We start from the raw sequence: 16,673 nt of genomic DNA, 5'->3' as shown, positions 1-16,673 counted from the left end.
AAGGTTGGCCAAGGACGGAGAATATAGTAGTTTACTTCGGTCAAGTTCGGTTTAAAATCTCTCGGAAGTTGTCCGAGGTTACGGAGAACGGGAGATAAAGTGGGGGTAATTTAGTCGACTGTGCCAGCTTCGACCGCTTCCGAACATTGTCGGCTAACGGATCGGAGCCAAAGGGTCGGAGCTGCTCTTTCGAGCGCGAGCGGTGAGATACTTCCCCTTTCGCTCTCTCGCGTGCTATGTGACGAGAGTAAGAGAGATAATGATATAGTTTTTCGCAAACTGAACGAGTAGCTCAGTTCAATTTCAGTATGCGCGTAGGCGTCTTATGGTTAACACGCACGTTGAGCGCTGCATCGTGGTCACGTGCTCAATTTATAATACCACATGCTTATCGGGGACTTCAACAGACTCTTACTGACATCTTTGAATATTTTAGGACACCAAAAGGGATTAATTATATTTTTGATAGTATATTCTTCTAACATATATCGTTATTATATTTTTTACATATAAAATTAAATAATTAAAAAATAATTAGTGGTACTTGATTTTGCTGAAAAAAATCGTTACGAATATCCTTATGTATTTTCCTAGATCAGTTTATATAAATGTCACACCATAACGAATTCTTATTTAGAATCGATGGCGACAAATTCTAGGATAGTCACAGATGTGGTGTTTGTATTCTGAAGTATTTTTTTTTATGCCTTATGGCATTTTGCAAAAGCCGACAAAGATTTTGCGTAAATTGAATATTTACGACCAAAAAGTTTTCACTGATATTGTATTGGTGAGTGCTCATGCAAACTTTTATAATTATCAGTAGCGTAATTTTGATATGAAAATTTAAAAATTGCAATTATTTGGCACATTTTTCGATCGCGCGCAAATATGCCAACTGTACGTGACTGCAGCCGCCATACAGACGTCGTTCACGGCCGCCGTCCGGACGGCATATGAAATTTGTGGCAGTGTGGCCGCTACTCGGAAGTCGGCGATCTCGGCTGACTTCAGTTGAACTTCGGTTTGGATAACTTCTAGGGAGTGTAGTGCAAGCATTAGATAATATTTCAGAAAATCACTTTACATATGGGATTTAGCACTAAATTTTAATATACGTATGTGTGTATATATATTAAAAGTATTGCTATACCAGAACAATGATTAGTGGCTTCGTCAGTTGATGAGTCACAGAATGTTGTTTTTTAATGAAACATAAATATCACTTTTAAATGTTTCTTTTTATTTAAAATGATTCAAAATATAATTTATCTGTAAATAAATAACTTCCACTTCTTGGTCATTATTCTAATTTTATTGGCATAAAATGGAGGTATTGAGTAAAAATATTCTGAAATCCCCTGACATATTTCATAACACACAATTAGACATTTTAATTCCAGGATTGTATTAAAACAAATACAATTCACGTAATATATATAATTTTTTTATATTAAAATAAATAAATAAATCTTTCAACATAATATTAAAACATTTATTAAGAACTTTTTCATAATTATGATGAAGAAATCAATATGATAAATTTTAGTTGAGGCAAATTAAAATCAAGTATTAAGATTAATTTATTATATCTTTATAAATTATAAATAACAAATTATCTAAAAAGAGCTAATCGAAGTTGTACTTAAAAATATTTTTAGCACATGAATAACAACCAGATCACAAATCTGATCTATACAGTTATTTTATAATGCAATGTTATTTGTTATTTAAGTGGTAATGCTCTATTGTATTATAAGCAGACTAATCTCGATAAAATTAATCAACTCATATTTTTTTATATATTATCCCTACATTGTTTATTTTCTTAGTTAAAAATGTTAATCGATATTATTTCTTAAACTTGAATAATGGATAACAACATCCCACCGGTGATATTGCCGTCATAATTTTCTCCATAATCTGTTGGAAACTTGTACAGTAAAAATATTTGAAACGTCGCTTGGGCGATTAATAAAGTTTTAATGACGCCTTCGTGAAGAAATATAGTATATTATATTGTATAGACACATACATATATCAAATCGACAATTTTGTCGTAAAACATTGCCGCTTCCATAATGGTAAAATGTATCATAACTCTATTCTGACACGCGATTTACTATCGCCAAAATGATCGCTTTGTTGATTTTATCTCACCGAGAAACCAAAAATAAATTGGCTTTTATTTTTATAATATCAAGTATAGAACTTGACAAATGCTATAAAGTCAACATGTATGTACACATATGCTACCAAAACACATATTGAATCAATATCAGGAATGTCACATTTATTTACTTTAAATTAAAATGCAATAAACTTTTATATGTTTTTGCTAAACACCTTGTTTTTCAATAATATTTAGATAAAAATACGTTTCCGCTATAAAATTGAAACTTTTAGCTGGCCAATTTCGGCTTTGTCTATTGAGCAACCTTTCCAAACAAAGAGTAGTTTGTTCCGGATGCTTACTAGTGATTAACGCTTCGGGACGGATGTACTAATAGGTATTCCGTGAAATATTAACAATTAATAACGCAATTGTCTTAACCCTGCATTTTCCATTAAGGCCTGCATTTCAAAACAAGTTAATTTGTATTCAAAATGATCGTTAAATACATTCTCAGTTTATTATGCAGATGGTTAAAATTAGCACTAATATTTAAATATATTATCATTATACAGTTAATATAAGAGTGTTTCTTTAATAACAATTATTATATAATATATGTCGTTGTTAATATTTTTAGGTATTAAACACTGTACTTCACTTTAAGAGATGGAAGGGCTTGGATATCACGCTTATTCTTCCTCTTACCGACGTTTCGATCTTCAATTTCTGGGTCATCATTTTGAGGGTAGTCTAAATCCTTTATCGGTTGACGCATTTTCTATCTTCGTCATCTTTGACTTGATATTTAATTATAAAACTACACTCTTGTATGATTAAAATACCATAGTAAATTTACTTATTTCAATAACAATTGTTTAAGCAAACTTTTACAATCGTAAATCTTTTTTTATTTAATACTACTCTAATTGCTCTATTCTTCAACTTTTTTAAAATTGGTATATTTGCTTTACTGAGCACAAGTAATATTGTTGCAGATTAAATACAATTGTGAGTTTTAAGTTCTAGAAGCAAACTTATTTTTCTAACATAGTTATTTTTATAATATCTTTACATTGGTCTGTATAATGTAATTGTTTATATATAATACTATTAAATATTATAATTAAAAAACATGTATTTATTTTTATTTGCATTCTATTTACACTTTTACTGATACAGTAAAGTTATCTACAAACAAATTTATTTACCATTTCTTATTTTTTATTTTAATATTGATAATAATGGTTCTAATTGGAACATTTTGCTAAAATTTCCTTAGAATATACATACATATATGTATATATTTTGCCGTATGTTTTTTAATATTTACTGAGGTAACTTAACGCCACATTACTTATACATATTCTCTTAGTTTTGTAAACATTATACACCTGTTCACTGTTTTAAAAGCTCTCTTGAAATTAGCTTTTTGAGATAATACCCTCTTTCACTTTCCTGCTATTTCTACTTTTGTATGACCCTAATTAATTTTGGCTTTCCATTTTATTAATAATAAGTAAACCAACTTAGTACTTGATTTAAAATTATACTCTCAAGTTTCCTAAACATTAAATACAGAGCCGCCGAAAGCAAACCCTGGGAAAACAATGATTCCGGGCCTCGTGACAAAAATGGCATTTCATATATTTTTTAACATCATAATATAATTTCTTTAATAAATAATAATAGGTACGAGTTAACCCTTTCCATGCTACAAATAAATATAAAAATCAGCCAACATTGCAAAGTATTTTCTGAAATATTTTAATTAGGCATAAAAAATATTAAAAACATTTACTTATAAAAAATACTTGCTAATTAGTCGTGTTTTCTTTTGTACTAAGTGTTGTCATATATAAAATTTCCAGTCCAGGTCAAAAGCAACAAAATTGTGCGATTGCATTGAAAACGTTTGATTATCAAGCGTTTATATTAAGACTTTTTATACCAATAATATGTCGAATAAGGCTCGTCTAAACCGAATTTTGACCAATAGGAGAGCGCAAAAAACAATTATCTCTTCTCAGAAGTCAAAAATCCACGTCAAAAGCAATAAAACCGTGCCGACGCCGTCGCAGTGGGAACGCTCGTTACCGAGCGTTCCCACTGCGACGGCGCCGACACGATTTTATTGCTTTTGACGTGAATTTTTGCCTTCCGAGAAGAGATAATTTTTTTTGCGCTCTCCTCTTGACCAAAATTCGGTTTGAATATACTTTTATCAGCCTTCTTATATTAGAATTTCATAGTAATATCGTTAAGGATAGTTATCATATTTTTAAAACATAATCTAATATCGAAATGCAATATGTGAAATGCGATATTTGTCTGTACTTATTTTTCTGTTTATTTTTCCCTAAGAGATGAGTTGGCTTAGTTTGTATTTTGGACTTGACCTAATGAAAGTTCTAAAACTATATTTAGTTTTAGACTATCATTGGGTTAGGCTTAGGTTTGAACTGGAAATGGACGTTTCGCGACTATCAAATTAAGTTTTATAGGTATTTTAGAGCAGCATATCAGTTAAATTATATTTTCGCTAGTAGAAATATATATCTACTTGTGAAAAAGTATTTGGAATTTACTAGTGACAATAAAATAAATATACAACTTTACTAAAAATACACATTCACTGTAATATTTATAGATCGGATGTAAATAAATAATTATTAGTATGTAAATAAATATATATACTATTACTACATATAGAAAAGTTGATATCACATAACTTTATGTGATATCAATGTTTTGCTCTTTTTATTTATTGTATGTATTAAAAGGGCTCAAGGAACTTATACCTAAAATTCATTAGTACATACATCTCAAACAGCTTTAGTTTATTTCATTTTCATTATTTGAGGTCGATTTTTAGTTTTTGTATAAATATTTTCTTGCTATGATTTTTTCCAGTCAGGCCCTGAGAATTTGTCCTCTCTCGGCAGGCCTGATCATATATCTCTCCGCAGTTTCAAAAGCTTTCTTGAAATCCAAAAATACAGCATCAATAATCTTGTTTATACTACGTCACTAACTAATCACTACTATCGATGAAATTTTGTGTGGAATTTATCTCTATTGTTGTTTACATTTTAATGAAAAAACCAATATTTTTAATTTAATTATTAATTTTGCACACATACATATGTATTTATATTATAAAAAAGGTAGTTTGTATTTAATTTATAGTTTCAAAATCTATTAATATTGAATATATATCGAATACTTATTAACGAGTTCATATTACTTAACAAAATATATATTTGATAAATCAATACAAAATAAATATATTTATACAAAACCCTCTGTGTGTGCATAGTTTTTATTTTATTAGTTTCATAGTTCTATATTTATAAGTACTATGTTCTGCACCCTTAAAGGTCTGAAGAAAATCAATAGGCACGCCGGTAAGCCCTACATTTCTCTAATTTACTAACTCTGGGTTTAAAATTGAGTTATATTAATGGTTATTATGAAAATTAAATCTAAGAGCCTTAAGCTCATTTTTAATAATTATATAAAAAAATTATTAATTAACCCTTTGGATGCCGGGCATTTTTGGAAAAATGTTCCAGAACTGCCGGGACTTTTTATTAAATAATTAAAAAGTCAAAATGTGTATTTTAGTTTGTAAACATGCTGTCGCGGCGTGCGACGCTGTCTGCAGTGAACTTGACCTAATTAATGATGAATATGCGATTGTGTGTTATTTTAGTTCTTATTTGCGCTGTAATAAGAGTCATTATCGCATGACGTATTAAAAAATACGAGATCTGAGCGGCCGAACTCCAACCAGGAATCAATAACAATGGTATATAATATGTTATTTATTTTTATAATGTAAATAAAACTTTTCGTAAATTAATAAAATATAATATTTTTAAATAATGGTTTAAGTAAAAATACCCTACAGACTGTTGAATATATATATATATATATATATATATATATATATATATATATATATATATATATATATATATATATATATATATATATATATATATATATATATATATACATATATATATATATATATATATATATATATATATATATATATACATATATATATATATATACATATATATATATATATACATATATATATATATATATATATATATATGTATATATATATATACATATACATATATACATATATATATATATATATATATATATAAAAATATATATATATATATATATATATATATAAAAATATATATATATATATAAATATATATATATATATATATATATATATATATATATATATATATATATACATAATATATATATATATATATATACATAATATATATATATATATATATATATATTATATATATATATATATATTACTATATATATATATATAATATATATATATATATATATATTATATATATATATATATATATATATATAATATATATATATATATAATATATATATATATATATATATACATATATATATATATATATATATATATATATATATATATATACATATATTATATATATATATATAGTATATATATATATATATATATATATATATATATATATATATATATATATATATATATATATATATATATACATATATATATATATATATACATATATATAATATATATAATACTATATATATATATATACATATATATATATATATATACATATATATATATATATATATATATAATATATATATGTGTGTGTGTATATGTATAAAAATATATGATATATATATTTATAACATATATTTGAAAAAAATGTTATAAAACCCCTGAGCAATTACCCTACAGACGGTTGAAAATGTATTGGATACTACGATTTCGGAGCCGTCGGATTCGGCAGTTCTCGCTAGTGTAGCGAAAGCCGATATATCGGATTTCGGTAGCCAAAGGGTTAAAAAGTCCCTTCCTGTAAAAGAGCAACGAAAGAACGTCAACTTAGTCCGTGTCTTATGATATATTTACGGCGAGTTGTTATACCCTTTATCTCGCTCTCACAAAGCTTCATGGAGGAATAGTGCAACGTCCACATTTTCTCTCGTTTTATCGGTTTTTATTTTTTCCTTTTAATTTCGAAGATGTCAAGCAACCAAGTTGATGACAAAAAAGGCAAAAGGTTCTCACTTCCGTTCCCGAGCAAAAAAATCAGCGAGCGGAAATGAAATATCTCTTTTGCTCATCGCGAGTCAGCAATAATAAATACCACATTCTGGTTATATATTATATATGTGACTAAATATATAATTTAATGCTGCTTTATCGTAAAAATTTAAAACACAAATTCTATAGCTCGTTATTACTTCTTAGCAAAGTAATAAACGCCAAAAAAACATACTAGAGTTTTTAAACAGCACAATATTTTAAAGATTATATGGTCAGAAAAAATTAACGCTGTCACACTACAGTCAAAATCTTTATGATTTAAATGAATTTAATGTGAAAAACATCGAAAAACTATTTATTATGACTGTTTTAACCATGGCCCTCTAGAAAGATTCAGGAACAAATGCAATTCTGAGCACCCAACAATTCTGCTTAAAAGCCACGTAGACTTTCTAAAGGCATCAATTTTAATAAATCACTGCAACATTAAAACCTTTTTTTATAAGCTTTTAGACATGCCTAAAAACAATACGATGCTATTGTTGTACATTTTTTTGTAATAGTCGGATGGTCACCTACAGATAGTTACTTTGGAAGTTACGCTTTCACCAAAAGATGTATAAGGAGGCGGAGCTAAACAATAACTCGTTCGGTTTTAAATTGCTTTTTTCTCCCATTCGTCCAAGTTTTGGTCCAAGGAATGGTATATAATATTAACTATATTATATTTTCGATTTAATTCTACCTACATGCCTTGATGACATTTTATATTTTCTTTCCCATAATATTTAATTTGGGGCTCAAAAATATCAATTGCTATGGGTTTTACTTTTCTCTAAAATACCCTGTATATTACCCTCGATTTTCTTTGAAAAGCCTCATATTATTATTATTTGCTTACATTGCATTGTCAGCTGTCAGCGCTGTTATTTCCGGGCCTAATAAAGGGATTTCCTTATTCAAACCATTGCCAACATAAACTAATATCGCGCGACGGTTTGTATATTACAATGATTGCTCTCGCGAAGACAGTAAAAAAATACATTTTTTTTTACTTTTATCCGTAAAAATATACATAAAACAAATAGCAGAAGTTCTCATATTAAAATTAATTTTAAAGTAGTATTAGATGGGTAGCCCTTCATTAAATTTGGTTAACAAGATCAGAAATAATATTTTTTTATAAAATATAAATATCATATGAGTCGCAGATATTAAATGATATAACACTTTAAAAATATACTAAGAAGCAATCTGTCGAGCAATTTTTACTGATACTTGTCTGTAAAACTATTATAGATTGAACAATTTTTTTTAGCTATATTGGAGTGGTTTACAAGGTCATTATTTTAAATCACAAATGACTTTTAATTTATCACCAAAGCAATAGTATCATTGTATGTAATAAAATATATTAAAAAGCTACACTACAATATATAATATTTGGATCAATAAAACAAGTAACAAGTTTAAAGAACTTTAATACTGAATATTGTTGTTGTTGAATATTTTTTGTGAAAAAGAAAGGTAAATCCTTTATTTTGTTGTTTTGTAATACTTTTATTATTTTACAGGATTTAGTGATAAAAAAAAAAGGATTTTTTATATAACAGTATCAAAAATGATAGTATAAAAAATTAAATTGATTCTATGTTTATCGAATAAAATATACATCTACCAAAAATATTTTAATTAGGTATCAAAAATAAAATTTCAAAATAATGCAGAAAAAATTGACAGAAATCTTAATTAAAATATTAACTGTATTTAGAATAGAAATAACCGAATCGTATTTAAATTTAAATGTGTTTAAATTTAGACTCATTAGTTGCCATATGTGGTTGTTGTACGTTGTCGTGGTAAGATACAACCCCTTTTCTGTTAATTTAATTAAAGTCTGTCTTTATGAAAGTTGGGGTTTAATTTTGTTAATTATTTAGAGTCACCGCTTTAATTGTTCAATTAAAATAGAGAAGCTTTTATACAGGATACAATTTATATCCTACAAAGCCTTATTTTTCTTGTTAATAAATTCTGAATTTTAAAGCTCTTAATTTGGCTTATCTATGCTTTTGTAATATTTTATTTTTTCCTAATTAATTATAATTTTTGGTTGCTTATTATTATCATAGGCTTACACTAAATAAAATCCTGATGTATTTTTTTAATTCTCAAATGTAATCATTAGTATTCTGATTTATTTGTCTAGTATTTTGTTAACCCACCAAGGGTCGGTTTCTCTCAATTTATCACAAGGGCTCTATTACTCGCTAGTTGTGCCAAAATTAAATTATTATTAAAAATAATATATTTTTTTTATAAAATACAAAAAGTTATTCATATTATTGTAGATCATTTTTTAATAAAGTGAGTCTAATTAGTCATATATTATTTTTATTTTAAATAAAGAATGTTTAAAATAGGTATTTAAACATAAAATCTATTTTATTTTGTTATTCTGTATAACATATATTTTTTTTAATGTACAATTTTCGACATTCAATAAAAAAAATAGTGTAATGTTTGTAATATTAAAAAGAAAAATATCGTTACAAAAATATTTTATTACGAAATTACTTACATTAAATTAAAATGAGCAATTCATAAATATTTTTCATACAAAATTTTGAAGTGATTGATACTTAGCTATTAATAATAAATATTTCATTAAAAACTTGCAAAACCAGGTGTGACTGCCATTAGATTTATATAGAAAACGAAAGGTCAGAGGAAACCCAAGCTATTCAATGTATATTTATAAACTCCTTAAAATATAATTAGGGCATATCCTTTGAGAATATACATCGCTTTCTACTTACTTAATAATGAAACAATAAAATGTTCATTAAATATAAATTCGACAACAAATCAAATCCTATTTTTAGATCTCTCAATGAAATTACGATTGTTTAAGCTTTATGAATTGCAAATAAAAGACCAATCTCATTACACGATTTTCGCATTTCAAGCACAAAGCTTAATAAAATTTCACCTTAGCAAAAAAGCTTGACATGTTCGTCTTCAATTTATTTGAGATTTAATATCATATTATATATTAAATTTAATAGGCTTTCCAAATCGTGAGATTTATAATTTTTGATCATATTGGAAGTCTTAATAATTTTTAACGGTGGCTTATAAATTCTAAAATAAAATTGAATTAACACAGTGCTTTATAATGTATTGAACAACAATACATATATTATTACAAATCTTGGATAGTGTGCTCTTAAACTAAAATTTTATGAAAAATAGATATTTTGTTATATATGATTAATTTTACTACAAAGTTCAAGCGTATTTAACTGTTAATTTTATATTTTAAACAATATATTATAAATGCAAGATCTTATGATAAAGAGGTACTTGTTTGCGTATCGCAACCTTTTTTTTTACATATTTTGTTCTAAATTGTACTTTTCTCACATTCATCCAAAATTCGTCCAAGGAATAGTAACTAACTAAAATTTATTTTCAATCTAATTCTACTCATATGTTACGTTAAAAATTTAAGCGTATTCATTTCACGTATATTTTAATTTATCTCTCTCATAATATATTCTTCATACAGGTGTACAGTTGTACGTTTCCGTTTTCGTTATCTCTTTGACGCGGGATTTTTCAGCGTAATTTTTCAGTGGTTACGAACCGTTGGATTTGTGAATCTTGAGGGATTTTCACGATATTTTTTTAGTATTCGAAACTGAATATTCGTCGTGATTTTCCTGGAAATTATGTTTGAAAAATGTTTTTCAAAAATAAATATTTTTTGGATCCAAGGCTAGGCATAATTTACCAATTCCTGTTTAGTAGCAAGTAATGATTAGGATTAGCAAGATAAACTAATCCAATCTGTATGTTTCAAAATTGCACCGAATAATTAAAACGAAAACTAAAACTGTGTAATTTAATTAAAATCTGAAGACCCGTCGGCTAATAACCCATTCAGTGCCTGTAGCTTTCCGGAACGTTTACGGTACCGAGGGTTAATAAGGTACAGAGAGATATACGAACGTCCTGTGCTGCTCATCCCTGATTAAGTGCGAGAGCAGGCAGGTAGGTGGGATCCGTGACTGAAATCGCAATCAAAGCCTTCGCGAGTGTCGCATGCTCGGCAATTGTTTTCGCCGGGGCGGAACGTGTTAAAGCTCAAAGCTCACCGAGACAGGAAAGCCGTGGGTGGAAAGCTCGTTCAATCGAGTTACATCCGTTTTATGGTGGGTGGATAAAAAAAGGTTTCATCAAGTGATGAAAGTAGTGGTTATTAAGATAGGGAGCAGCTATAAAAATAAAGCTTGTTAATCGAAATGAAAAGTTGACGAAAAAACATATGTGTCGCTAGCTTTACTAGTTCATACACACACACATCCCTTTTCTATCTCATACATATAAATCTTTAAACATTCTTATATATGATAATTTAATAATATTATTTTATTATATAACAGAATTATAATTCTGTTATATAATAAAAAAAAATAATTAAGTCATGAAAAATGATACGAAAAGACTTTTTAAAATCAAAATATTAGGACCTTGCACCCAAATCTAATTTCCTATTCTTACTGAACCATTCAATCCTAGACCATAATAATTTCAATTGATTTGTAACTCATATGTACGACGCAAACGTCGATATTCTTATATGGCTCTTCGACGCAAATACATAATATTAAAAATACTAGAAAAATAATTAGCAAATAATATTTTTTTAATATAATTATACTCATTTTAAATGTTACTAGCTACCTGGAGAACCTTTGCCCTTTGGACAAACTTAAAAACTCTTTGCGAGTAGTTTTATATTTATTTTTACACTAGTCTTGACGCTTCATCAAGAATGAACCACTTTAAACTAATTAACAATATTTATATACAAAAGTTTATGTAAGTAAATACATGTACTATATGTTATGTTACATGTACAACTTGGAAGAAAATAACATGCAAATTAGTACGATCCTTGTGCTTGATGTGTGCTGAAAAGAGTTTTTATGTGAGGTACTAATTTATTCCGTTTTAATCTTAAATCTCAATAGTTTTTGTTTTGTTTTTATCAAATCATTTACAGCATCATTTAAATATGATGATGGGAATGGGAATTCTTGTTAAGCTTGTCAATTGGGTATTTTGTTTCTCTTTCGACACAAAGTCACGCAATTATATTTTTTATGTTGAATTATGAAGGGATCATAATTTTTCAATTCGTTGACATTAAACGCTCGTTACCGAGCGATCCCACTGCGATGGCGCCGAGACGATTTTATTGCTTTTAACGTGAATTTTTGACTTCTGAGAAGTGATAATTATTTTTGCGCCCTCCTACTGACCAAAATTTGATTTGAATATACTTTAACCAACACTATTTTATCAGAAGTCTGTAATTATATCAGTAAGGATACCTATCATATTTTTAAAACATAGTGAAATATTCAAGTGTAGACATCAAAGATACCATGAGAGATGAGTTGCTTAATTTTATTTTGTGCTTGTCTTAACGAAAGTTTTAAGACTGTAGTTTTTAATTTTCATTAGGTTAGGTTTGGGTTAGAACAGCAAATGTACGTTTCGCAACTTTCAAATTAAATTTCATAGATATTTTAAAGCACCATATTAGTTCAATTTTATTTTCGCTAGTAGAAATCTACTGGTAAAAATGTATTTAGAATTTACTAGTGAAAATATAACGTTACTAAAAAATACACATCCACTGTAACATTTATAAATCGGATGTAAATTAATATTTTTAGGTATGTAAATGTATATATTACTACCTGTGGAAAAGTTGAAATAATATAATTATACTAGCATCTGCCAGATAAATTTATTTTCACTGGTAAAAATATATATCTATCAGTGAAAATGTATTTCAATATGATTTCACTGAAATTACAAATTTAAAAAAATATTTTTAGGATAGATTCGACAACTTTCTTTAAAAGATAATTCATAGTTTAACTGGAGACGTCATTTTATATTTTTAAATTATTTCTATTTCAATAAGACTCAAGGTATTTAATTAAATAACATGAATCTGGGAAAATTCTAGAGGGGGGGCATATACTCGCACCTGCCTCTCCTCCCTCTTTAAATGTCGTCTCTGTCTATACAGAATGTGATAAGGATGATAAGGACACCCACAAACACATGAATTAAGCATAACCTACATTTGCATTAGGATTGCCATCTTTTACTCGAAAAATCAAGGTTGCAATATCAAAAAATATTTTTGACAATGATTTGCGCATTGACTCCCAAAACATACAAATGCCACCCAGAGGGGGGGGGGCGTGCGCCACACGCTGTGTCTAGAATATCAATTGTTTATTTAATGATATACATATTTGTTAATATGTAAATTCATATAATTATACTAAATATTAGAATTTAAAAAATAGCGATAATTAAATGCAAATAGGTAAAATTTAACGCTATTAAAGAAAATATATGATAATGGGTTTTAATTTATATGATTTATACGTAAAGTTTGACAGTGTATTGATATATTTAGAGCGAATCAAATTTAAAACAAAACCTTTAATGTACCAGTAGAGAAAAACACAATCATCTAAATGTATTTGGGGGTGTAAAAAACAAGGGTTGAACGCTTGTTTTTGCGGTTAAGCCAAACTCAATAACGTTCTAAACCGTTTCAATAAACAAAAGTAATTGAAACGATAACGTCTGTTAAATATTTCACAAAACAATTACACGCTTCACTTTGCATTCATTTCTAACCCTCATATTAAAAATCCTATTCAAAATAAAGTAAAGCAAAAAGGTATTTATTACTATAAAAGATAATATATTTAAATCTGCAGTTAGAACAGAGTCTTAAAAATAAAAATATATTATTTATAGAAGTATTTAACGTGTAGTGTTATCTTAGAGAGAGAATATGAATAATGTCTTCATAATTGGAAAACGGCTGACGCGATATGCCTGAAGGTAATTATCAAGTTCTTCAGACATATTACGCGGAAGAAAAGCGACAGCGTGTAAAAGCTTGTAGTTTAAGCTAACAAGGAAGGAACAAAAGTACGAGAAAAATCTCTCATGAAATGGATGAGATATTTCAAAACAATAAAAAAAATCACCAGAGATGAGAACCATAAAAATCCAGCAGCGAATTAATCCCGATGCTCAACAACGAAGTTCTTAAGTAAAAATCGATTTTATTTTATAGATTAAATCTAAAAATAAACATAGTATCCTAACGTTCACTTGTAGTTTACTTTACGAGTGTTTTCCAAACAAAGCTAATTTAAAATATATCTTTTCGCCAAGGGAACATGGTGCAAATATTTCATTATTTCTGCGCAAACTCTACCCGCGCTACAAAGTATTTGCAAAGTTACGCATCGTAAGCTCAAAAACTCGTATATATTTTTAGAACTGTTTCCCGGTTGTGTTCATTTCGTCTCCATAAATTATTATTACGCAATGAATGTCTGTTGTGTACATATTTTTTGCAAATGTAAAATCTGGAAGCTTCCGTGGCTTATTGCTTGTTGCATAATTTTCCGCTAAAGGTAATTTATATAGGCATATTTTTATTTTTGAAGGACCTTCATAGCTAATGCAGGCGAAGGCAAACAATTTTTTAAAGCTATTGTTGGAATATATACAATGTGTCACAAAAAAATATGGGACGAAATAAACGTTTTTTTTTAATCATCCGAAACAATAACAAAAATGCATATAAAAAATAATTTATAATTTATTTTTTTTCATTTAAATTATAAATTTAAAATATTTGATGTAATAAGGTTTCACAGATATCATAAGGTATCAAATGTCACGGTATTTTTTAAATATATTTTTATACACCTAATTTCAAAAATGTAGATGTTATCTACAATGATTAAAAAAATAAGGGTTTGAGTTTCAAAAAAAATATGAATTTTTAAAAAAAAAAAAAATTTTTAAATTAATTTTTATTTTAAGAAATTAAAACTTTAAAATATTTAAAAACAAATATAGACGTCTAATTCCCAAATTGTTTATCAAATTATCTTATAGCGGAATAGTAGGTTTGGTTTTGGACTATTTGAATATTCATTTGCAATGATATTGAGATTTTCAATACCGGTATTACCGAGAGAAAAACAGTCAACACTGGTATTATCGGTATTGACCAGGCGCGTACGGTGATATACATTTTTTTTCGCTCGCTCGCCTGTTAAGTGACGAGAGTAAATGAGAGATGAGGGCGTGCGTTACATGCGGTCCGCACGCCACTATCTCTCACTTACTCTCGAAAAGGAATATATCTCACCGTAAGCGCCTGGTATTGACATTATTATTTGGTAATAAAAAACCGAAAAAATAATCCGAGTACCGCTCGCTTGTTTCATCGTGTTTATTGATTAGCAAAACAATTATTGTTTTGCTAAATAAAATATTTTAATTATATTATTATCCCTTTTAATGCTAAAAATGTTTATATCCAGCACGGGTAATTATGTTTTGTAGAAATTTGCTACTTGTAGATTTTTTTATTTGATTTTAATTGTTTTTTTATTAAGCCCTAGATTTATAGGTTTGTAAATCATTTCGTAAATAGTTCACTTTTACTTGTTCCATTTTTAACGTTTTTATATTTAATTAATATTTATTTTTTGTGTTGCAGCGTATTGAGAAACCATTCCTGGAATCCGTGGAGAACACTCTTGGGGATCGCTACACTGCCAACGTCGAAAGTATCTACAAAATTACTATAAAGTTTATCATAGAGACATTGATATACGGTTTCGAAAACGCTCCGCCGACGCCCACGTGAATTTTTTTAGCACGTGAAACAAGGCGATCGATGACTGTTGAAAAATAAAATAAAAAGCAGAATCAATTTGTATACATTATTAATAAAAAAACGAATCAACGTAAATAAATTATTATTATAAAGAAAAATAAACGTACGACCAATTCGTAAAACAAAATGGCGGGTCGAGCGGCGGCCATTTTTATAATGGAATGAAAAAAGTGTCAATTTAATAAAAATATATGTTTTATTTTAATATTTTACGATGACAAAAATGCTTTTCGCTTTTCGGTTTATTTTTGTACATACCTACGTCTTTATTAACATATAAAATATATAAATTATACATTCACGTAAATGTTAAATGTATTGTGATGCCTTATGATATTTCACTATATAATATAAAATATTCATACTGTCAGTATTGTCAGTCAATTGAAACCCTAGTCAGAGAATCAGGAACAATTATAATATTTTTATTTAAATCGACCATAAATTAACGTGTAATAAAAAAATATATTTTGTACGTGATGCGAGCTTTATGGGAGGAGAAAGCTTTGATCATACACGCGTATGAATATAATATATGAGCTTTTTGTGTTAAGGTGTAAATGCGCCGCCACCGGGTGTTTCCAAAGTGCGTTTAGAATCGCCGGTGTTTATAATTTATT

The 16,673-nt window shown here is 27.6% G+C and overlaps 1 protein-coding gene across 1 annotated transcript in view; it reads left to right on the top strand.

Annotated features, from left to right (window-relative positions):
• LOC148238103 (neuroglobin-like) overlaps positions 1–16,079 on the top strand; it is a 108,065-nt gene extending 91,986 nt beyond the window's left edge. Inside the window, exon 4 of the mRNA XM_088205551.1 lies at positions 15,874–16,079. Coding sequence (XP_088061677.1) covers positions 15,874–16,023 — 150 coding nt within the window. The 3' untranslated portion in view covers positions 16,024–16,079. The remainder of the gene's footprint in view (positions 1–15,873) is intronic.
• The last annotated feature ends 594 nt before the right edge of the window (positions 16,080–16,673 follow it).

This window comes from Plectrocnemia conspersa, unplaced genomic scaffold, assembly GCF_051122295.1.
Source record: "Plectrocnemia conspersa isolate PC_06_02 unplaced genomic scaffold, ASM5112229v1 ptg000002l, whole genome shotgun sequence".
Classification (NCBI taxonomy): Eukaryota; Metazoa; Arthropoda; class Insecta; order Trichoptera; family Polycentropodidae; genus Plectrocnemia; species Plectrocnemia conspersa.
Note: the sequence above shows the minus strand (reverse complement) of the source record. Positions and strands in the feature narration are given on the sequence as shown.